A 22,904-nucleotide genomic window follows, 5' to 3' on the forward strand; every position below is an offset into this window, starting at 1 on the left:
TGTCATTTTAATATTTTGATGCTCAAGGATTTGTTTGTCATCATTTCTTTAGGAAGTAAAGTATAAAGAATAAAGAGCTTTTAGTGCAAGCAGTTCTCGAGATCAAGCGGCAATAAAGCAGGAGTTTGTGTATGCTGCAGCCAATTTGTTTGAAGCAACATTAGCTCCATCTAGGACACAATAATTATTCATACTTGTGTGTCCCCTGTTTGTCTGTGCGTGTGTGTATGTGTGTGTGTGTAATGCCACCTACCCAAAGGGAATTCATCCTAGAAAAATGGGATGAAGATTAAGATATCCTCAGACTTTACCTTGTTTTCCCCTCGCCTCATTATCCAATCACCCATCTTACCCTGAGTCTCCTGCCCTCCTGCTTTCATCCCTCCCCTTGAGCACATTTTGTTCACAACCTTCTCTCCCTCCCTGCAGCAGTGAAAGAGGTTTTCGAGCCCTACAGCTGAGGCTTTGAGTTCTTGTTAGTATTTTGCTCTTAATGTGAATAGTGTGTTTCAGCTCCCATGTCTGTTTTCCTCATGTAGGCAGATGACCTTTTGGCTTGGTCACAGGCCTGAACTCTTTATACTCAAGGCCTCAAAATCAATTTATTAATTAATCTGACAAATACAAATATTTTATATATATTGATAAAAAACAATAAGCCAAATTATTATTATATATTATTCTAAACAGACGTACACATATACAAAAATCATGAAGTATTCATGATGTAGTTGTTTAAAATGGCCATAATCAATATTTAAATATTAACAATGGATCACACACAACCCCAAGAGAATTATTGACTCTGCAGTTCCCCTCAGCTCGATGAAACTGTTTAGGATCTTTCAGCTCATTGTTATGGGTTTTATAGCCTGAAACATTCTCACCGCTCAAATAGCTTTTGGTTGCAGCAGACAGCTGTTTTGCTACCTGCTCGGCATCAAACACCAGACAGACACAATTAGCAACTATCCGGTGAACAAAGTGCAACATTTAGCAGCTAAAGAGCCAGATTTTCTCCCAGAAGTTACAAGAGACAAAGCCAAGTAAATGAAAAATGAATATCATGACATGGCCAGAAACATGACTGTAATGAATGCTCCTCCGTTTCTGTTGGATGTGTAAACAGACAGCTGTTGGTGTCAGTGATGTGTTCACAGCTCGTTCACAGCTTCCACTGCACAAAACTGTCCAAGAATTCTGCTATTGCAGGTTTGAGCTTTCCTTTATATTTATACTTGTAATATCTGTACACTGTACAGTATATAAACAAACCATAGTGAGGGACAAGCAGTATCAGAGCAACATACTACAAAATAGAGGTACTTAAGAAAATCATAAAGTTTGCAATAGGTTATTGACTCATGAGGCATAAACATTTGTGCCAAAAAAGTGGTGTAATGTATAAAGAATTGTACAGACTGTTTCATTTGTCCCTGTGGTTTTCCAATATGCCAGCGTTTGTTTTTGCAGTAAGAGGCAGGTCAGCAGCGGAACAAATATGGAGAGCGAGTTTATTTGCTTCAGAGTTTGTAGGCCATGTTGATGGGCCCTAGTTGCCTGCCAAATGTCTCATCTGACCGGCATGGAGGTTTGTTGCTCTCTTCCAGAAACACAGTGGACCGCTCTTCATTAAAAAAGCAAATAGAAAGACACCCCAACAGAAAACCAATACAAGCAAACAGAGCCAACTGGTTCTTAAGAGACAAATTTAGACAGATATGATTACCTCAGACACCACTTCTCCCGCGATTCCACAAACAACAGTTAGGCAAGTCAATTTACCCTAATTTCATTGGAGGAGAAAGCCAGCCAGGTTGAAACCGGTGCTTGATGCAAGTGAGTGCTCGTTAGATGATAATGGATGCGTGTAATTGGCAAAGTGCTGATTGCCTCCCCCCCTCCAAAAAAAGATTCCATCGGAGGAAAATTTTCTGTTTCATTAAGCCATGGTCAGAAATAATAAGATAGCCATCTGTAGACTGAGTGAGAAAAAGAGAGGGGTGGGGTGGGTGATGCAGTGTGGAAAGTGCTCATGATCGGAAATGGTAGCAGCAACTTCTACTGTACTACTACTGTTCTACTTCTACTGTGGTACTGTCAGCGATTACTGTAAAGGTGATAATAACTAAGAGACAGGTTGTGGCTTCTGGGAGGTGTCCTTCTCATTTCTCTTGTCTTCTTTTGTCAGATGTCATGTATTTCTGTTGATCTTCACTCATCACTCCTAACTGTTTTGTTTTCCTTCACACAGGCTCAATCTATGTGTTTTTCTTTCTGACGTGTGTGTGTCTGTCTTCTTGGTTTACAGACTTAATATATCACTGACTGGCTGCACACCAACTGGCTTTTATGGCTTGGGATCAAACACTGTAAAGCATGCTCCGATAGGCATGCAAACGCACACTGATACAGACACTTACGATACAAGTGCTTACTCATCTCACCGCATGGAGGAGAGGCATTGTGAGTCGTTTATGTGCTTTGCTTTTCAATGCCCTGATTACCGAGAAGTGCGTGGTCTCCAAGCTCATATTTTTGTGCCCCTCTCTCTCACTATGTGAGGACATCTTCCTCATTTATTTGTGACAATAGAAAAAGAACATGACTCATCCAAGATAAGACTGATGAAGAGTGTGGGTCTTATGGGCCAGAAAATGAAGGCAGTAAAGGCAGTTTCTATAGAGGAAGGTCTGGTAGCAGTGTGTGTGAGGGAAAAGCCCACTGTCATTTCCAATCAGCTGCAAGTTCTGCATGACTAATGCTGAAATGACATATATCATTGTCAGATAGGGCATGTTCACACAGCTGCTTTTTTTAATGCACATACGCAGAATGACAGCCTCACACACGCACACACACACAAGAGCACACTAGCTCACTCTTATCTTGCTGGCTGACACCATTTTGCTCTCTAACAATCTTGCTAATTATAATTGTTAATTAATTCTCTGCCAGTGTCCTCATCAGGAGACTAATAACCTACATTTCCATTAATTAGACCTTCAACCCTTCGCTCCCTCTCTCAGTCTCTCCGTCCCACTCCAATCCACCCCTTCGTCCTCTGCCTGCCTGCGTCCCTGCTCCAGCCTGCTGCCAGCCTCTCCAAGATTGTACACAGACCAGTGCACACGTGGAGTGTGATCACTTGTGTGTGTGTGCATATGGACACTTGTGTTACTCACATTGCAGTGACACTGTTACTTTAAGGCTAATTTAGGGACAAAAAGCTGGTCCCAAGAGGGGAGGGCATTGAGTTTAAGGGTTAAAGGGATAGTTTAACATTTTGGGAACTTCAACTCTTGTTGAGAGTTAGAGGGGAGGATTGTTCATTCCATGGTTTCTCCAGTAAATTGCGTATGGAGCCATCAGGGTTCTTTAACAATAATTAAAGTATGAAAATCTGCCTACTGGCACCCACAAAAGCCCATTAACATTGTCCATAATAGTCCTAGTCTGCTTGTTGCCTGGCAACTGGTCCTAATCAAATACAACCCCCTCCCCCCAAAAAGCAAAAAATTGCAAATTGTTGTTTTTACACTTTGCTTTTTGTTCTTGCTAATGTGTGAGATATAAAGATGCTGGTTGGTGTTTGGTCAAAATCAGGTTAGCTGTTCCCCTTGTTTCTAGTCTTCATGCTAAGCTAAGCTAACCAGCTGCTCTTTTCAGCTGCATATATGTGCTACAGATGTGAGCACTGATGTCAATTTTCTGACTCCACACAAGAACGCGAGTAAGTGTAATAAAAGTCAAACTATTCCTTTAAGATTTTATGTCTCGTGAATGATTATAAGGCAATACTCTGTCCTCCCATGTGACCAAACAAGGTTGTGTGTGTGTTTGTGTGTGTTTGTGTGTGTGCCCTTGACAGTATGTGGGCAATCAATGGACAAACAGTCCCTCTCTCTTGGAAACTACTCCCCATCAGGCTCAGTTGACCTGGTTTCAGCGCACTGTGGAGCGCTGTTATCATGCCACCACTTGCTCTGATCTCAGAGAAAACTGTGAATGCTGTGAACATACTGTTAACTGCACTGTTGCAGAAAAGATTAACACAGCTGTTTATTTCACAGGCCTGCTGATCCTCCTGTCATCTGGATCTACAGCAAAGTCCTTAACTTTTAACAGTTTATTTTCAGTTTTAGTTATGCTTATCTGTCCATTTCTTGGACTCTCCACTCTGTGCTCTTTTCTTTCAGACTGGATACTTTCCTCTCTCAGTCTGGCACTAGAGGAAGTGAGGGACAGTTGGCGCTCGCTTGTTCATACTGTATTGGGGGTGGCAAAATGGCAGCTTCTGTCTCATCCGTTTTCCTTCCTCTACCTCCCTCACCCTCTCCTGAGAAAAGTAACCCAGATTTCAAAATGAATCGCTGCCTATTCCCCTCAATCTGTCTCCTCTCTCTCTCTCTCTCTCTCTCTCTCTCTTACTCTCTCACTCTTTCTCTCTCACTCTTTCTCTCTTCTTCTCTCTCTCTTTCTCTTTCTCTATCTTTCGTCCTCTCCTTAGTAAAAAGAGAATCAATCTTGGAAAGAGAATACCACCTCTCTATCTCGTCCTCCTCCTCACCCTGCCTCTGGGTTAACGGATATATACCACTTCAGTCCTCTGTCTTTGGTTCCTAGAAAGCTCGAATATCTCAAAACGTTTGTTGCTTTTGGTTTTTGTTGTAATAGGTTTTTCCTTATATTTCTTTTTCTTTTTTTTGTCAATTCTTTTCTACCACTGCACTGCTTCTCTTGGTTTCTCTGTCTTTTCTTTCCATTTTTGCCTGTTTTGAGGTGGCGAGCTACAGGTGTGACACCTTAGCCCTTCTTTTGAAGTGAGCCAAACGAAGAGGAGCGAAGCGAAGGGGGAGCGGACGAGAAGAAAGCTGTCCTGTAGTCGAGCCTTTCCTCCAAATTCTCGACAAATTCAGGTATTGTGTCCTTATTATTTTTGGCTTATTCATCCGAGAACACTTTTAGAACACAGTCTTCTTATTATTTTACTAATTTCCAAACATTGTGCCATTTTTCCAACCATTCTTCCACTCTTATGATTGATTTGCTCCTGCTTCTTTGCTGAGACATCATCATTTCATCACATTTTTTCCTCTAACACTGGATTTTGCTATGGGCTTATTTATTTATTCATTAAACACTGTTGGTGTTTCATTTATCATTTAGTGGTATGCAACTCTTGCACCACAGTCTCTCCAACATTTGCCATTTTGCACTTTTTCCAGCACATCTTATCCCCTATAGACATATACATATTATTCTGGTCCAAACTTTTCTTCAGAAATAGGACTAATTGCTAATAAGGGCAGGCAGGAAGTCAAGAGAGGATAGAGGCTCTAATATTGGAGCAGGTGGTGGGGGTGTTGTTGACATGGCAACAGGAGGTACAGTTGACATGACAGCGGGAGGGTGGGGGGGGGTAGTCATAGCTGCCGGGGAGATGGAGATATACGGGGTACAGAGAGAAGGAGATGTAGTATGTGGGACACACAGTGAGTTGCACTAATCGTTTCGCGTCTCGCAGTCTCTTAAGAGAGTTCTGTCTCCGTATGTGAATTAACCTCCCTGTCGCCCTCATTACACCTCTTTTCTTTTTCACTCTCATACCTGTCGCTTTCTCCGTGCCCCCTCCGTCTTCTTTTGCACTTCCGGTCCATTCATCCTTTCTCGATCTTTCTCTCCACCACATCACTCCTCTGCTGCTCCCTACCCCACATCCCATGTGCCATTAATATAACTCCTGTGTCAACCATGACCCATTACACTTTCCATCCCCCCGTTGCTCCTCCTTCCTGTCCTTGCTTCCTCCCCTCCTCCCTCTTCCATGTTCAAGGTCTTTTGACTGTACAACTTTATACCCTCCTTACTGACACTCATAATCTATTCCCCCTTTGCTTCTCTTTTTTCTTCTTTCTACCATATCCTCCAGGCATCATGTCCACCCCAGTCTCCCCTTCCCCCTCCCTTTCCCCATTGACACTGGCCTCCCCTACATCAGCAACCTCCCCCGGTGCCTCTCCTCTGCCCTCTCCCCTCTCCCCTCCACCCAGGGTGCCTGTATTCCAGAGGAAGGGAGCACTCAAACACAAGAGGATTGTTGAGGTGAAAGACCATCAGTTCACGGCCCGTTTCTTCAAACAGCCCACCTTCTGCAGCCACTGCACTGACTTCATCTGGTAACACACACACACACACACACACACACACACACACACAGCTGCACATTTACACAAAAAGCACACCCGGCAGTTCATAAGCCTCCTCCTCAGGCATCCCACTATTACATCTGATTCTGACTTTCTTTTCACTTTTTTTTCTCTCTTTCACCACATCCAGCTGCCTGCTTGAGAAACAGCCTACACTGTGCAGCCGCCACACTGACCTCATCTGATCACATAACCTCACCTCCACACTGTAGCCCACATGGTGCAGGAGTTACTTGAGGAATTTCTTGTGCTCACACACATGCAGATACACATGGAGATAAACACATACAGTATACACACAATTAGGACACAATCTTTTTTGGAAGATGGCTTACACACCCCATGCAAATATGCACAAATACACACAGGCAGCAATGTAGGAGGAATTATTCAGTTTAGCTGTTTAGTACGTCAGGAGGTTATTTTTCAGACTTTGGAAAGTTTCTTTAGAATCACAAAACACGCTATGGAATTATTTTCACAGGCTCAATAAGACTCATAATGAGTAAACCAAAATTCATGAGTCAAACTGATGGAGTGTACTTTAATTCGAAAACTACAATGCAAAAGAAAGGCTTCGTCATACAGTATTAGAAAGTCCTGAATTCAGAAATGTTCCAGAGTTCTGTAAAAGTGCAGATTTATAGCATAAGCAGTAAAATGAACTTGGGTATCAACAGAATTTAATCTAAAATTGAATGTGTTTTGCAATGTTGCATTTTTAATACGTTAGTCAAACAGTATACGTCATATTTAATTGTTGTAGTTTTTCAGATAAACTGAAGGATTTAGTGTTCCTTTATGGGTTCTGAACAGTCTTTTTCAATTTGATAATGATGGGATAAATCATGACAAAAATAGAAAACAAGAAAGATAGAAAAAAGGCTTTCTCACAAAACTGACGACAGGACTGTGAGCAGGGCTAAAGTTGATGCTTTGGAAAAACAGTTTTGACAGGACAAGGACTGTATGTTGTACAGGTATGTACAGGTGCATGCAGTGAAAATATTCTGAAAATTAGCAGGAAGGCTGTTTAAACAACAAAAGGAAAAGAAATAGAAGTAGTCCACTACCATATACTTGTATTTGTATTTTGTTACTGTAGACCTCTGACATGCAGGTACATGGATATTCATGCAAAAAATTTGTCTTACATACAGACAACCATGCAGTGAGCTTGTTCTATCCAGTGAGACTGTGGCAGTGTGTGCTGTGGGAGTGTGTAGTTGCGTGTCTGGACATATGGTGGGGGTGTACGTCGGATGCAGGGTGGTGTGTGTGCCAGCAGCCTCTGGGTAGCTTTCAGGACATTTCTCCAACTAGCTGCCGTCTTGGCTGCAGTAGCAGTGATTAGCTCAGAGTGAAAACTCTTTTCCTTCACACAGGATGTCAACCTGGGTCCTGAAGCCCCTTGGGGCATTGGTTAATTAATTAAAGACTAAGAAAAGATGGTCCTAATTTTTAAATGTAAATATCTTCTATTATCTATTAAATTAGCCTTAAAAAGGGAATAGGTTATTTGTTGTGTGGCTCCTTCCATTATCAGCTGAGTGGGATTGTGTCAAAAGAGAAAAAGTGACAATAGCATCACAGTTCAATCTTGCCTGTAGTTGGAGTCAGTAACCAACTGTCTTTGAGGGGCATAAATTAAATCATTGAATAAGACTGTACAATAGATTACCTCAAACAGACACAAGGGCCGATCAACCAGGCCTTTTTCAGAGCAGACGTTTTGACTTGTCATAAAAGGAAAAGCACAAGTGTGGCAAATCGTGATGGCTCTGTTCTATTCAGCTGTCTCAGTAAGCTGCGATGGCACGACAGTGAGACTGTGAGGCTCTGACACTGAAGCAGCTAAATGGAAGTCAGCCATCATTCATTTTCATTTTCATTAACTTGTAATCAATGCTGTATAGTCCAGAGTGTTTTTGTGTATTGCATCCATTTTATAGCATTTTTTCTGATATTTTTTTCATGGCACCTTTTTATTTAATGGCATGTGTTGGAGAGGTTTTTCAGTGCATCATTAAAATTAAAATGCAGTAAATTTCCTGTGATATCTGGCCAGCAAGCAACACTGTTGATTCACTCTCCAGATTCATACCTGGTTCTCTTATGCTCTCTGCTGGTCAAAAAGCAGAACTGGCCTCATATGCTCAGTGCTGCTGATAGACACTTCCTTTGAATGCTGATCAAGGATCAGATTACCCTCTGCAACCCCATCTTTAATTATTACTCAGCCAGATGGTGAACTGATTTTAGATCAGTGATTATGGTCAGTTTCCTATGAACCCCTGGGCCTCTCCAGTGTGATTGTGGAGGAGCTCTCGGCGGTGTCTTGTTCGTCTTGCCTTTCTAAACCTAATCAAAACTTGATTCACAGCAGACAAGCCGCTGAGTGGACTCTTTAGTCAATCAATGGCTTTAATTATTCAATTAAAGCTCTAAGGAGATGCTGGAAACCAGCCAACACCGCAGTTCTGGAAACAGGAGAATTGTGTTTATGTGTGCGAGTGTGTGCGTGCATGTGTGACAATACACGCTGCTCTGCTTGACCTGGTCAGCAATGTGGCTTAGAAAGGAAACTTCAAACAATCACACATAATGACTTTATTTATCAAGTTGGAAGCCTCTAACGCAGCTAGTGGAGTTTATTTTTGACGAGGAAGAGTTTGTTTTCAACTTGTGCCAGCACGTCTGTAGGTCTTTATACAGGATGGAATAATGCAACAGTCCTATCTCTGTCTTGGCAGCATTATCTTTATGCTTCTGGCTCAGAAGTAAAATATTTCACCTTAAAGAGGAGTAGAGAAGATTGCATTTGTGTCTTAATCCATGTGCCTTTTTCACTCAGGGGCATTGGCAAACAGGGATTCCAGTGTCAAGGTAAAGATAAACCCAGTGGTATTGGCTTTTTTTCTGCAGTATTTTATCTTCTCAGATGATTTACTAAATGTGACTGATTCATTTTAAGGCTATTTTTCCTCTGTGTTTCTTCCAGTTTGCAGTTTTGTGGTCCACAAAAGATGTCACGAGTTTGTGACCTTCACTTGTCCTGGTTCTGTGACGGGTCCCAAACCAGATGTGAGCACATGTGCCAGCATATCCATTACAGCATTTTCACTTTTACCTTCCTCTTACATGCTTGTTTTCCATTTTTGTCAAGCTTTACCCCATCGTCGTCGTCGTCATCATCATCATCATCATCATATTTAGCCACCCACCCATTGCCAGTGACATGACAAGTGTGCATGACTCATGTGTCAGTCCATACATCCTTTGCGTCCTTGTCCCATCTGTGACGTCTGCACTCATGTCATGTCATCCTACAAGTCTTCAAAGATGCAGGGAGCTGGAGATAGAGAGTGTTGGGAGATACAGGTGGAGAGTAGGAGGGATTGATAAGAGGGAGAATTAGAGGAGGGAGAGAGCAACAGACTGCTCGGTGCTCCTCTCTGTGGCGTTTTGAGGATTTGGGGGAGATTTGTCTTTTTTTCACGTTTTTTTTTTTTTTCTTCTCTCAGCCAAATAAACTGCCTCAGAAATGAGGTCAAGGGGAACGTGTGTGTGTGTGTGTGTGTGTGTGTGTGTGCGAAAGGATGAGAGAGTGTAAGGGACACAGAGGGAAAGACGAGGTGTTTTTAAGTAGGGATTCAGAGGGGTGAGGGAGGGAGAAGGTGGTGTGTGGAGAGTGGTGGTGGTGGTGGTGATGGAGGAGGGGGGGGTCTGATGAGCTGGAGAGAGATAAAAATGATTCATCCCCTTTTGCACAGTGTGTACATACACACTCACACACAGCCTTGCCTAGATGCACTCTCATTTATATGTCTTCTCCCAGTGGAGAAATCTAATTGGCTTGTCCATGAATACCACACTCAACATCTCTCCACTAATCACACTCTTCATGTATGTGTGTAAATGCATGCGTGTGTGTGTGTGTTCACAGTTTATTTCATGGTCACTCTGCAGATGTGTGTGTGTATGTGTGCGCATGTGCCATTCTTCAATGCTGCTTCTGTTTAATTTTAGGACCTGAAGAGTCGACACACATTTAAGCTCCAAACTTACTCGAGTCCCACCTTCTGCGACCACTGTGGCTCGTTGCTGTACGGCCTCATACACCAGGGCATGAAATGTTCCAGTGAGTTTCACCACATTTACCAGTGAAATAAGTCTGTGTACTTGTATTAATCATGTTGCTGGGATGAAAATCAGTTCATGTGTACACATTATTGGAACTCGCCTCCCATCTGGCAAATAGTTAACTGGTTCCTAATAAAACTAACCTCCAAAGATGATGCTGTAATCTGCGAGTATTTTAGGAAATATTCTCATTCACTTTCTTGTCGAGAGTTACTTAAGGAAGAGTATTCCTAGCAAAGAAATAGCATAGTGCATAACCTTCTTAAAGGTAACTTTTCATCTTTAAGACCCACTAAATATGCTAAGCTAAGCTAACTGGCTGCTGCCTGTAGACTTATAGTGTGATTACAGCTATGGCATGACAATTGAATTAATCTTCTTATCTAACTCCTGACAAGAAAGCAAATAAGTGTATTTTTCGAAACTTTTTTTTAAAAAAACGTTTTTTTATTTTGAAACTTTTATTTTTATCTTTTGTGATGTATTACTGGTTTAGGCAGCTGGTTATGTGTTTGTTCATATTTTGCACTGTGAGGTTGTGACATGAACGTCCATCGACGGTGTGAGTCCAGTGTTCCCAGTCTCTGTGGCCAAGACCATACAGAGAAGAGAGGCAGGATCCACCTCACCGTCAGAGGGGAGTCTGAGGATGTCTTTGTCACAGGTGCGAGAATCCGCTAGGTTACAGGAAGTGCTGTTTTAAAACAAAAAAGTAGGACTGCACAAGTAATGAAGAATTTCTCTTTCTCTGTATTTTCCATCATTGTACTTTCTGTCCAGTGCGGGAGGCTCGTAACCTGATGCCCATGGATCCAAACGGCCTGTCGGACCCGTATGTTAAACTGAAATTGATTCCAGACCCCAAGAGCCACAGCAAACAAAAGACCAAGACCATCCGCTCCACACTCAATCCCGTCTGGAATGAGAGTTTCACCTTGTGAGTCCTTGTGAACTGTTATGCAAGGTTGAAAATTTACACAGGTCTGGGATAAGAGGTGCTTTTAATAAGATAAAATGTCCCTGCAATTGGAATTACAGAGCTATAAAAAGGGCACTGAAAGGCAAAGAACAGAGGATGGAATATAAGGTTGATAACCCCTGACTATTTGGAGCTTACTGTGCATCAACAGTGTCAAATTTCATCCTTTACAACCTTCATGTTTGCATTATTTCTGATATTCAGTCGAATTGAGATATCAGGGAATTGTCTCAGAAACCTAGAAAATGTCACAAAGATGAAACAATGAGACAAGACAACATCTTCCATCTTTGTCTTTATGTGTCATTGTGTTGCTTACAAAATAAGCTAACTATGACTGAGTTTTACGTTTGTCCCTTCAGCTCAGTGCGCGGCCACCAGTGGGACAGGCGGCTGTCTGTGGAGGTGTGGGACTGGGACCGCACATCCAGGAACGACTTCATGGGTGCACTGTCATTTGGAGTGAGTGAGATCTTCAGGCGTCCCATCAGTGGCTGGTTCAAACTGCTGGCCCAAGATGAGGGAGAGTACTACAATATCCCTGTGCCAGACCCAGACCTGCAGGTGGGAAACTTGCTTCACTATGGACAAAAAAAAAAAAGCAATCATTTGGTATTTGTGGAAAGCAAAAAGCAACAGTGGAGATATTTACACCTGCATTCACCCGAGTGGGGCAGCACTTTTTTTTATCATGCTAATGAGCATTTGTCCCGAGGCCTTGGCATAGCCTTTATCAGGTTATAATTACCAACATCTAATAAATAACAGCTGCCACCACTCTCACTGGGTCAGGATCTTCAACTGTTCCTGGACTTGCAATTCTGTGTGGGTAAAACAAATCCCAGAAGATTTATGCCTGATGTTGTAGCTAAATAATTAGCTAATAAATTATACCGCGTCCCCTCGTTTCCCTGTTGCACCCTGTCTCCACCAGGGTGCAGAATTGTTCTGCCTGACTGTAATCCAAATGCAGGGGTAGGAAGGAGTTTGGTTGTCAGGTTTGTATATATGTGTGTGTGTGTGTATGTGTGTGTGTGTCTGGACTGCATCCAGTTATTCATTTCTCAATCATCCTATTATGATGCTCCAGGAACCTCAGCCAGATGCAACAACTCCCTCTCTGCCCCAAGGAATACCTGTCCTGCTGTCGCCTGCAGCCCTGTCCCCGACCCCTGCACCATCCTGTCCTCCTGTCCACGCCCCAGGCCCTGCCAAAGTCAGAATGGGCATCCATGATTTCAACTTCCTCATGGTGCTGGGCAAAGGCAGCTTTGGCAAGGTAAACACGGCAGCCACTGAGACCAAATGTCATCTTTTCCACACACAATCAGCTCCTCTGATCCAACAGCAGTGACATCAAAGAGGCCATTCAAGCTTTAAACAACAGAGATTATTCTTGGCTTTAAATGATTTCTTCTACTGATGGACTTGACCTTTAAGTGGCATTTCATGCAGCAGCTCCTGGGCTGAGCAAGGCAGAATTCTTTAAAAAAAACAAAAAACTCTTTCTTATTAACCTCCTCTCTGTCTCTATTACTACTGCCAAATGATTCATTTAACCCTTAGCTTCATCTTTAGTGTTGTCAGCAGTCGTGAGCTCGGGCTGGCTGGCTTCCCACATGCCACACAGGCAGACAATCCTCCTGGAGGTGTTCATTTCAAGGGAGCCTCTGCTCTCCATTTTCTTTTTAATTCCCCAGTAGATGAGGCATAATGAAGAGAAGAGTTTTGAGTCTATCTTCCTCCTCTGAAATCCCCATGTGCTGTTTTATAACTGTCAGCGGAGAGTCTACAGAGGACAGGAGAAATAGACTCGACTTACGTAAGATGTGAGAAAAAAAAAAAGAAACAAAAAAAAAAAAACGACCCAAGAAAGGAGAGACAGACCCTGGGGTTGCTGAGTGAGGGGAAGTGAGAAAGAGGGAAGGATTACTGTGCTGCAAAAGTGACAAAATGACCAAAAGGAAATGGGATAACAAGAGCAGAAAAAAAGAGGAAATACTATGTGTGACTGTGGTCGGAAGATTTGTAATATTCTGAAGGCTTATCAGTCCCACGACTGCAGGGAAGAGCAGGAGTCCCCATCACAGAGGACGGCAGGATTTCTCTCAGTGATTGGCAGTTCATCAATAGCACACACACACACACACAGACTACACGCACACACAGCCTTCTTCAAAAACACCTTTCTATAGTCCCATTGATTTCTGAAAAATGAAACCATGTAATTTTCTGTGCTATTCACTGCTATCTGAAAGTAAAATGAGATCCTTCAGTGTCCATTACAGCACGGTGCTGCAGGTTGGCCAGACGATTTCAAACAGTGTTGCTGTCAGCACTTTGCAGTGCTCTTGACCATATCTTTCCTGTGAACCACAGTAAAACCTGGGTCATGTGGCTCCCATTGTAGAAAATTACTGCATCATTAGAGAGACCCACTAGCAGCCAATTTCACAGGAGTGTGAAAATAGCCGCTCAATGCGTTTTTAATGTCCGTTAAAAACACGAGAGCCGCTTCGCTTTTTCATTTATGACATTAACGTGTTTTGAAATCTGCAGGCGCAGTGCAGCTTTAATTAAACATGGCTACAGTTATTTCACCATGTCAAGGTACAGCTGCACAGTACCAAACTTTCAACAGCATCTGTCTATGTTGTGTAATGTTGCCAATGAGCATCAGAAGCACATTTTTTTATTAAAACTGCAGAACTAGTTCTCACCCAACTCGAGCACCTTGACATTCATAACACAATGACCTGGAAAATGTTCAGTACTGCCAGCATTGCAGTACATGTGTAATTCCATCTAGAGTTAGAACAGCGGTTTGAATGAGAGATGCATTCAAGAATTTGTGTCAAAACCATGAAGAAAAAACTCTCTTCTTAACTGTGTTAGGTTTTTTTTTTCTTTTAAATGAATTTAAAAACCTTAAAGGACTTTTTTTGTTTTCATTTGTACTCAGCGTTGTCTTCTTTTCTTAATGCTAGACGGTTGGTAGTGTTGTCCTTAAATAAAGATTGTATTTCTTTTTGGACTTTTTAGTATTTAAAATTCCTGGGAGTTTTGGGAGTTACAGAAACTTTCCGTACTCTCTGTGTCTTGGTACAGGTGCTGCTGGCAGAGGAGCGAGGCAGCGAGCGTCTGTTTGCAGTCAAAGTGTTGAAGAAAGACGTTCTCTTCCAGGATGAGGACACGGAGAGCGCCCTGGTGGAGAGGAGGGTCCTTGCACTTCCCTCTCGCCCTCACTTCCTCACATCGCTCTACTGCGCTTTCCAGACTGAGGTGTGTGTGTGTGTGTGCGTGCAGAAGCTGTACTCCTAAATGAACCACATAACTTTCATTAAATTGTCCATAAACCTGTCTGACATTTTGGCTGTGTGGTCCTCCCAGGAGTTGTTTCAAGTCCAGGTTGGCTTTTGGTTAATAAATTAAACAATTAGCCTGCTTTCTTTAACAAGAGCCTTAGTGCTGGAGTAGAGGTTGTAGGTGACTGTTTTTTAATTTGAACAAGAGGTGGTTATGTATGGAGAATATGTGTACGTGTGTGCCTCCATGTGTTGTTTCTGTAGGACCGGCTGTATTATGTGATGGAATACGTCAACGGAGGAGACCTGATGTTTCACATTCAGATAGTTGGCAAGTTCAAAGAGCCTCATGCATCGTATGTAGTCAAAAATTTCCTTTCTCTTACCTTTGATCACATCTACCTCATCTCATTTCCTGCTTTTTCAAATTCTCTCTTCCTTTACATGCACACTCATTTCTTAGCTTTGTTCATTACACCTGGTGACTCATATAAAGCCATCAACTGAGGTAGCAGCCATCTTCTCTTTCCTCCAATTCTCTCCTCCCACTAATCTTTTCATCTACATTTTCCCTCCCCCATGGCTGTTCATCTAATCAATAACCTTTGATCAATCATCTAAAACTTAACTCTTGCCCTGTTGCTCATTTCCAGCTCTCTTTCTTCTACCTTTTATCTATTTGGTTACTGTCCCTTTCATCATCCTCTCGAGCTCCATTCCCTTGCTTCTTGCTGAACACCTTGGCCACTTTTCTGAAAGATAAAGCAACCAGTCGTTACACACCCCCTCCCATTCTCTCTCTCCCTTCAGGTTTTATGCAGCTGAGATAGCAGTCGGCCTCTTCTTCCTCCACAGCAAAGGCATCATCTACAGGTAGAAAAGTGGGCTGCTTGTTTAACATGGCCTGGTTTGATGCTGTCACTGTCTCTGCAGTGCAGCACACAGACACGACACAGATTTATCATGTCTTTTGCAGCTAATGACTGTTATAAAGATGTTATCTATCAAAATGATTCATGCTTGTGTGATCAATCTCCCCCTTCCTTTCCCAGGGATCTAAAGCTGGACAATGTGCTGCTTGACAGCGAGGGCCACATAAAAATAGCTGACTTTGGGATGTGCAGGGAGGGCATGTTTAAGGGCGACACCACACGTACCTTCTGTGGCACCCCTGACTACATCGCCCCAGAGGTACGCTGACCCCTGCTCTCACTTCATGGCCCCGAATTTCCTTCGCTTGTTCCTTAGATCCCTCATTTCCCCTCGTCTCACCCCTGTCTTCCCCTTTTCATTTGCTTGACCTGTTTTGCAGCACTGTGAGATGGCGAGCTGCTTCGCTGCTGCTCCTATCATCTCCTCTGACCTTGTCAGCATTTTTGAATAATTAACTTCGCATGATTCAATTAGTGGTTCTGTGTGGTTGCGCTATGAGAACACTGTATATAAATTGTCCTTCAGGGACCTTGTAATACCTTGTATTGCCTTTTGCTTACTGGAACTGACAAGTCTAATTTGAGGTGATTAACTCCCCTGAAAGCAACAAAAACAACTGAAAACTAACTGAAGAATTTCTAAAGGATTTCATCAATGATGATGCAAATTTCAGCCTGGAAACAGTGGAGGTGGTTTTGCTTGACACCCCTTTGAAATGCAAAATATGAAAAACTGTATGGTGTTTACCTTACAAATTGTTTGAAATGTGTGAAGGTGTGAATTTCTGCCTTGAGCCATCATAAACAAATTCAGTTCAGAGAAAGAGTGACGGTGAGATCCAACTTGTTTGTTCTGTGGACTTGTAGTAGGCAGACAGGGAGAAACAGGAGATATGACAGTTGTGCACGTCTTTGATATTGTAAACCTTGGTATGGAACCCCTGGGTATTGACTCTCTTATGTAAACACCCATTGATTCTCCTGCATCTGCCATTTTGGAAAAGATACAATATATTTCCCCAGGGGCTGGAAATTGCCCCCCCCCTCATCCGCCCTGCACACACACACACACACACACATACACACACACACACACACACACACAGGGAAACAAACAAACACATAAAGACACAAATCCAAAGTCATGTGCAGATTATTCCTGAGCTCATTCATACATTTACCCTCCCTAATGCTATTCTTCCTCTTTTCCTCTCTCTCTCTGCTTTTCCACTCTGGCTGTCTCCGATAGCTGCATATCATCCGAGCAGCCGGCTACTTCCTTATCTCTGCACTGGTGTTCTTCCCCTTTATCTCCTCTCCTTTTCACTCCATCCTTTTCAGATTGTGGCATATCAGCCCTATGATAAAGCAGTAGACTGGTGGTCCTATGGAGTACTGCTGTATGAAATGCTGGCAGGACAGGTAACACTCAGCTTAATCCCAACAATAGACCCGTGTGTGCAGACACTTAAACCTCCAGTGCTTGTCCTTTGTAATCACTTCAAAAGACTTTCAAAGGAACTTTAATTTCAATATATTTGCTTTCAATTTGCTCAAAGGACACCATGGTTACACTCTTAATTTTCTCCTCTCTGTATCTGTTCCTTCCAGCCACCATTTGACGGTATTGACGAGGAGGAGCTGTTTCAGTCCATCATGGAGCAGAGTGTCTCGTACCCGAAAAGTCTGTCTCGTGAAGCTGTCGCTATCTGCAAGGGCGTAAGTCGCCGTTCACTTTCTTTTCAGGAATATAAATTTTAGCACACAGATAATTAAGACAAAAGTAAATCAGAACAAGGAAATGGATTTACATCATTTCAGAATTTTTCTAAACAATATGTGGACTGCTTAAAGTAATGGTTCAACTTTTCTTGCAAACAGTTGCATGAGAAGACTAATACCATTTTAATTTCTGTCTGCTGAATACAAAGCTGCGGCCAGCAGCCATTAGCTTAGCTTAGCATAAGCACTTAACTGAGGGAAACACTTGGTTTTATCTGAGGGTTACAAAATCATTTGTTTAACTATCACTACTTACTTCCTGGCTGAATGCAATGCCTTCCTAAAACTATAAATAGTCATTTTTACACTTTGTTCTTTGTGCAGATTATACAAACAAGATATAATGTGTTAATTTGTGAGCTTTATTAGCTCTTTGTGCTACCTTTGGGCAGAGCCAGGCAAGCTGTTTCCCCCTGTTTCCAGTCTTTATGCAAAGCTGAGCTCACAGGTTATTGGCTTTAGCTTCATAGTCATGCAGAGATGAGAGCTGCATTGATCTTCTCATCTATCTCTCTGTAAGAAAGTGGACACGTACGTTTGCAAATATGTTGAGGTAAAAACAGAAATCATTCTCCTGTATCCCATGATTTTCATTTCTTTTTTTTTTCTCCACCTATTCTCTCATTCTCCCCACTACCCATGCAAGCTCCTGACGAAGCACCCGGCCAAGCGTCTGGGTGGAGGAGAGGAAGCAGAGAGAGAGATCAGGGAACATCCGTTCTTCCGCTGGATTGACTGGGACCGTCTGGAGAGACTGGAGATCCAGCCGCCCTTCAAACCCAGAACTGTCAGTTGAACAGATGGACTGCAGACTCTGTGGACTTGTTTTCTGCCTTACTGTGTTTCCTTCTCTTTTGCTTGTTCTGTCTTTGCTTCTTTCATCTTTTCTTTCTTCTTGCCACTCTCCTCTCTGTCTCTTCCTTTCTCTTTCTCTGTGTGTCTCCTAGGACACTTTTAGGGAACTGAAGCTGTCACTTTCTTCCATCTGTCTCCTCTCTCTCAAACTCCCACACTCTCCCTCATTTCCCAGCATGCTTCCTTTCTTAACTGTCCAGATTGTGTTGGTCATTTCACCCCGTCTTCTTCTCTCTGTTCAAATGGCCCTTCACTTCATTCCTTCTCCCTCATTCCTCTTTCTTCTCTCTCTTTCATCACCTCTGCTGGTTTCTAGAGATGGGCTTTTGGCTCTCAGGAGCAGACATTCCAGTCATAATAGACAGGACCCCCTGACCTTGGGTTACTGCCTACTCCTCCCATATGCAAATGCGTGTCATCATTAGCCTGCCACATGCCATTTTTCTGTCCTGCTCGCCAACGCTGGGGCCGTGCCTGGTGTGAGCTGAGTGTGTTCAGGGGTCAGAGGCCAGGCCCATTAGCCAAATGAGATTCCTATCATCCAGCAGAACGGCTGTCGTATGCCGTTAAGGAGCAGGAATAGAGATGTGAGCTGCTCTCTTCCAACAGTAGGCATGGCAGAAAGCTCCTTAGAAAGAAAAAGAGGGTGTGGGTGAGAAAAAGACATATGGAGGTGGTGTCTTTTTTATATTTATACATATATAAGTATATTTGTAGTAGTATTTTATGTCTATGTCATTTTTCACGAGAACAATGACGGATGTGTGAATATTCATGTTTCAAGCTGCTCTTCTTCTTCTTCTTCTTCTTTTTCTACAGGGGGGGAAAAAGGGTGAAAATTTTGACAAGTTCTTCACAGCAGCTCCATCAGCGCTCACGCCCTCTGACCCGGATATATTAGCAGTTATGAACCAGGAAGACTTCCAGGGCTTCTCCTTCACAAACCCAGACTTTGCCCCATCGCCTCTCACTGCTGTTTGAAAATGGCTCCCAAACCTGCTCCCACAGACCTCAAGTGTACCCGAACCGCCCCGTTATCCCACTAATAGTAGATTTATAACAGAATTTGAACATGAGAACAAGCATTATTAAAGACACCTCTCATAACCAAATTCTGAGGTTTACATAACGACGCCAAGACACCTTGATATCCGTGCACCCTCTCTGATGTATGTATTTTATCTTGTTGTTCACAGAACATGTTGCAGCAATGCAGATGAAGCCAGTATTATACTGTAGATTTCCATCTTAGAGTTTTTTGCAAGACACCCCTTAACTTGATGTAAGAGTACTGTAGTATGAACCTGATAAATGAATCTCTTTGCATGCAGTGTTTTTCGAATGAAGTGCTTTGACACATGAGTTTTCTATAGTATAGATTACCCAGGAAAATATACTTGTATAACTGTACAACCAGTTCATTTAACACGTTCTCCATTATTGTGAGTAGAAGCATTTTGTGTCGTGAGAAAACACTTCAAAGCCAGGTTTTCTCTCATACAGCTGCACGGGCCACATAGTAGGCAAAACACATCACTTTGCAGCTCTTACACACAAATAAAAATAAAAATCTTTCCTAGCAGGTATATTTCAGTGGATTGTTATGTTTATACGCAGCACAGTGATTCAGCGTCACAGGCACTATAAAGTGTCTTTCTAAGTATCAATTTTACTCCAGTGGTGTGAGTGTTTGACTGTGGTGCAAACTGAGGGCCCTGGCCGACCTTTCAGTTTTACGTCACACCAGTAACCTCAGATGACCAGTTCATGTGAGAGTAAATACAGGCTACAGTGCTGCCCCCCACCCCCACCCCCACCCTCAGCTCATGCCCACTTTGCCCGGCTCTGTTATCACTGGGAGGCACCCCTCACATTATTACCACCGTTTACGCTGCGTCATTTCTTTTTTAAAACCTTGTGTGATTTTTTTTTTCTGCGTGTTTGTCCTCTATTAATCCTGAGCAGGCTGTGGAATTAGGCTCGTCTGTATTGCAATATACAGTATCTGTGCCCCTTAATGACATCCTACAGCTGCACTGAAATATGTGTTTGCAGTCTTTGAAAATACGCCTCTTAATGATGTTTTCTCCAGCTGAAACAAGAAGCTCGTACAGACACTTGATTGGTGGATGCTGTAAAGTTTTTTGCTGTGTAATGACGTATTAGTGGCATTGATTTGGTGTAATTAAAAGTGAGGCTCAGTGGGAGTGTTCAATATGTGGAAAAATATTAGCAGTGCTGTCATTAAACATTATCTGAGCTGGGCAGGTGGCTGCAAGCATAAAGCTTAATAATCCCATTTCAGTGCTCTTATCTACCAAGCCAGCTGGTCATTTCGCATTGGTTTGATTTTCTTTAAAGTATCTTTATGATTTTTTCTTTCTAATAATTACAACAATTTTTCATTCAGAGGGGCAAAATCGTGCAGATTTGCTTGAAGTGCATGTGTGTTTGTGTTTGTCCCTTTAGTAGTGGCCGACTGTAAAAGGTCAAAGCAGTTCATCTGATTACAGCTCAGTTTGAATGCAGGTCAAATATCACAACACCATAGATAGTACAATCAATAATAGATAATGCAATACAATTACGTATCTGTTAGTTGAGTTATTGTCTGTTATTTTATGTGCTGGAAATAAAGTAACTGAAAAACATCATGAGACAAGCACAGTGAAGTGTTTCATTCTGTTGATTTTGTGTGAAGCCGCTGAGAAACTTTGCCACACGCCTCTCCGTCATGCTCATTCTCTCTCCCTCACTTTCACACACACACACACACACACACACACACACACACTCTCACACTCAAAAGTGCAATCTCAAGCATGTGCACACACACACACAGAAGATGCTGACCCCTCTATTTACTGCGGTACTGTAGTTGTCGAACCAGCAAAACCACCTCTCCGGCATCTCACTTTCACTCCCTCCTCCTCTTCTTAAGTGGCCTCACACGCTCTCCTCCTCCTCCTCCTCCTGGCTTTAGCCCCTTCCACCATCACACCCTCCCTCCCTCCCTCCCTCCAGCATCATGATGGGACTAATATCCCCACAGAGATCTCACTTATAACAAGTTGACCTTCACATTAAAATCTCATCAACTTCCCATCTCCCTCTCTACCTCCTTCTCTTCCTCCTGAGCCGCCCTTCATTTCTTTTCTTCTCTGTTTTGTGTCAGCGCTGTGCTGTAAATGCTTTACTGCGTTGTTTTATGTCATTCTCTATAAATCATATAGTCAGAATTTACTGTTGTTGCTATTATCTCTCTGACATACCCCTCGCTGCTGTCTGTTGATACGCGTGTAATGTTTTGTCTCATCCTGGCCTCTACATCAATATGATCTGTTGTACTCTCAGTGTTCAGGTGTGTGAAAGTGTGAGGGGGGGTTTGATGGAGGGGAAACCTATCAAAGCTAAGTTTTCATTTTACAGATAAGAGCTGTTGTTTATTTTCAAAATATTACATCTCAGTTTTGAAGGCAAAACATGGCCTGATGTTCTTGTGTGTTGCTTTGACTCCAACAAAAGAAAAAGAAAATCTCAAATCACGACAAGAAATGTGAGTTTTATGTTTCATACTGATCCCTGTGATGAAAAAAAATGTTACCTTTTAATGGTAGATGAGTGAAATGAGAGACTGCGATTTGCTTCTAACAAATGTAGTCGTGACGGGTGACAAACGGAAGGACTTCATACGCTGTTTTAGAGAAAATAAAACTTGTAACGCTGCTTTTCTGAAAAACCTTCTTTTTTTGTTTTTTCTTTATCTTGACCATGATGTCAGCTGTCTGGTTTTAAACTCCTCACCACAACCTTTGCTCCTGTCGTTCAACCTTGATCTGTCGTCCGTCTTTGTGTAACTGAACCTGCAGCGCTCTCTGGTTGGAGCCGCGTGTGCACTCCATCATTCACTGTCACTGTGGCACGATATCATCCCTCTTCTTCACTACTGCCTCCTCTTCCACTATCTCTACCTCTCCGTCTCTCTTCCCTTCCTATCTCGCCTCAATCTCTCACCCCCCCTCCCCGTCTCTCTCTCTCTCTCTCTCTCTCTCTCTCTCTCATGCCCTGAGGTCAGAGTGTGCTGTGGACTATTGATATCGTTACTAAAAATATAGGATTCCTCCACCAGCCAACTAAAAATAGACTGAGGGACATGATCCACAGGAGACAAAGGAGGAGGGAGCAAGAGGAAGAGGAGGAGAGGGATGAAGAAAGAAGGAGGTTACTAGCTGTGCCATTTTGCTGGTATTCATCTGCACTCGTAATGTGGGGTGAAGTGAGAGTGCTGAGGAAACTACAGCACATACTGTGTATTTTACTTCATATTTGGTGTTCTATACTGTAAATCTGTGTGATGTGGACTGGAGTCCAAGTACAGTATCAACAGAACATGTTGCAAACCTTTGAGCTTTACAGCTTAAGTAAAACAATTTTAAACCTGGAGGATAACAAATAAGAAATGACTTCAATCAATCACACAAATAAACTTTATGTGTGAGTTATAGAATCTTTCAAGTTAGTACAGTTCTTGTTTTTTTAATTGGGTTTTTTTTTTACAGACTGACAGTACAAATAAAAATGGAACAATTTAAGACAAGTGTACAAAAATGTAACATTGAAATGGATGAAAATAGATTTACATTGTACATTATCACGCTGCTGTTTAGAAACTTACCGCAAGAATATAATAGGAAACAAA

The 22,904-nt window shown here is 42.5% G+C and overlaps 1 protein-coding gene across 2 annotated transcripts; it reads left to right on the forward strand.

Annotated features, from left to right (window-relative positions):
* The first annotated feature begins 767 nt into the window (after nt 1-767).
* prkcg (protein kinase C, gamma) lies at nt 768-20,857 on the forward strand. Of its 2 annotated transcripts, XM_046400549.1 has the most exons (17): nt 768-4,919; nt 5,933-6,179; nt 9,064-9,095; nt 9,211-9,293; nt 10,239-10,350; nt 10,888-11,016; nt 11,133-11,289; nt 11,694-11,895; nt 12,422-12,610; nt 14,440-14,613; nt 14,901-14,992; nt 15,447-15,509; nt 15,689-15,827; nt 16,910-16,990; nt 17,180-17,287; nt 17,997-18,137; nt 19,025-20,857. In XM_046400549.1, exons 2-17 carry the CDS (start codon nt 5,938-5,940, stop codon nt 19,184-19,186), a joined length of 2,106 nt encoding a protein of 701 aa, XP_046256505.1. In that variant the 5' UTR covers nt 768-4,919; nt 5,933-5,937; the 3' UTR covers nt 19,187-20,857. The 2 variants fall into 2 exon arrangements, with proteins under 2 accessions (XP_046256505.1, XP_046256506.1); XM_046400550.1 differs by lacking the exons at nt 17,997-18,137; nt 19,025-20,857 and having other exon boundaries at nt 16,818-16,990; nt 17,180-17,286.
* The last annotated feature ends 2,047 nt before the right edge of the window (nt 20,858-22,904 follow it).

This window comes from Scatophagus argus, chromosome 9, assembly GCF_020382885.2.
Source record: "Scatophagus argus isolate fScaArg1 chromosome 9, fScaArg1.pri, whole genome shotgun sequence".
Lineage (NCBI taxonomy): Eukaryota > Metazoa > Chordata > Actinopteri > Scatophagidae > Scatophagus > Scatophagus argus.

What these genes read in the sequence shown, in the direction of transcription:
- prkcg (XM_046400549.1), top strand. Translation starts at nt 5,938, where the DNA reads ATGTCCACCCCAGTCTCCCCTTCCCCCTCCCTTTCCCCATTGACACTG. An exon ending in TTCAAAGAGCCTCATGCATC is followed by an intron (nt 14,993 to 15,446) that starts GTATGTAGTCAA and finishes CTCTCCCTTCAG; the next exon opens with GTTTTATGCAGCTGAGATAG. An exon ending in CTGTCGCTATCTGCAAGGGC is followed by an intron (nt 17,288 to 17,996) that starts GTAAGTCGCCGT and finishes TACCCATGCAAG; the next exon opens with CTCCTGACGAAGCACCCGGC.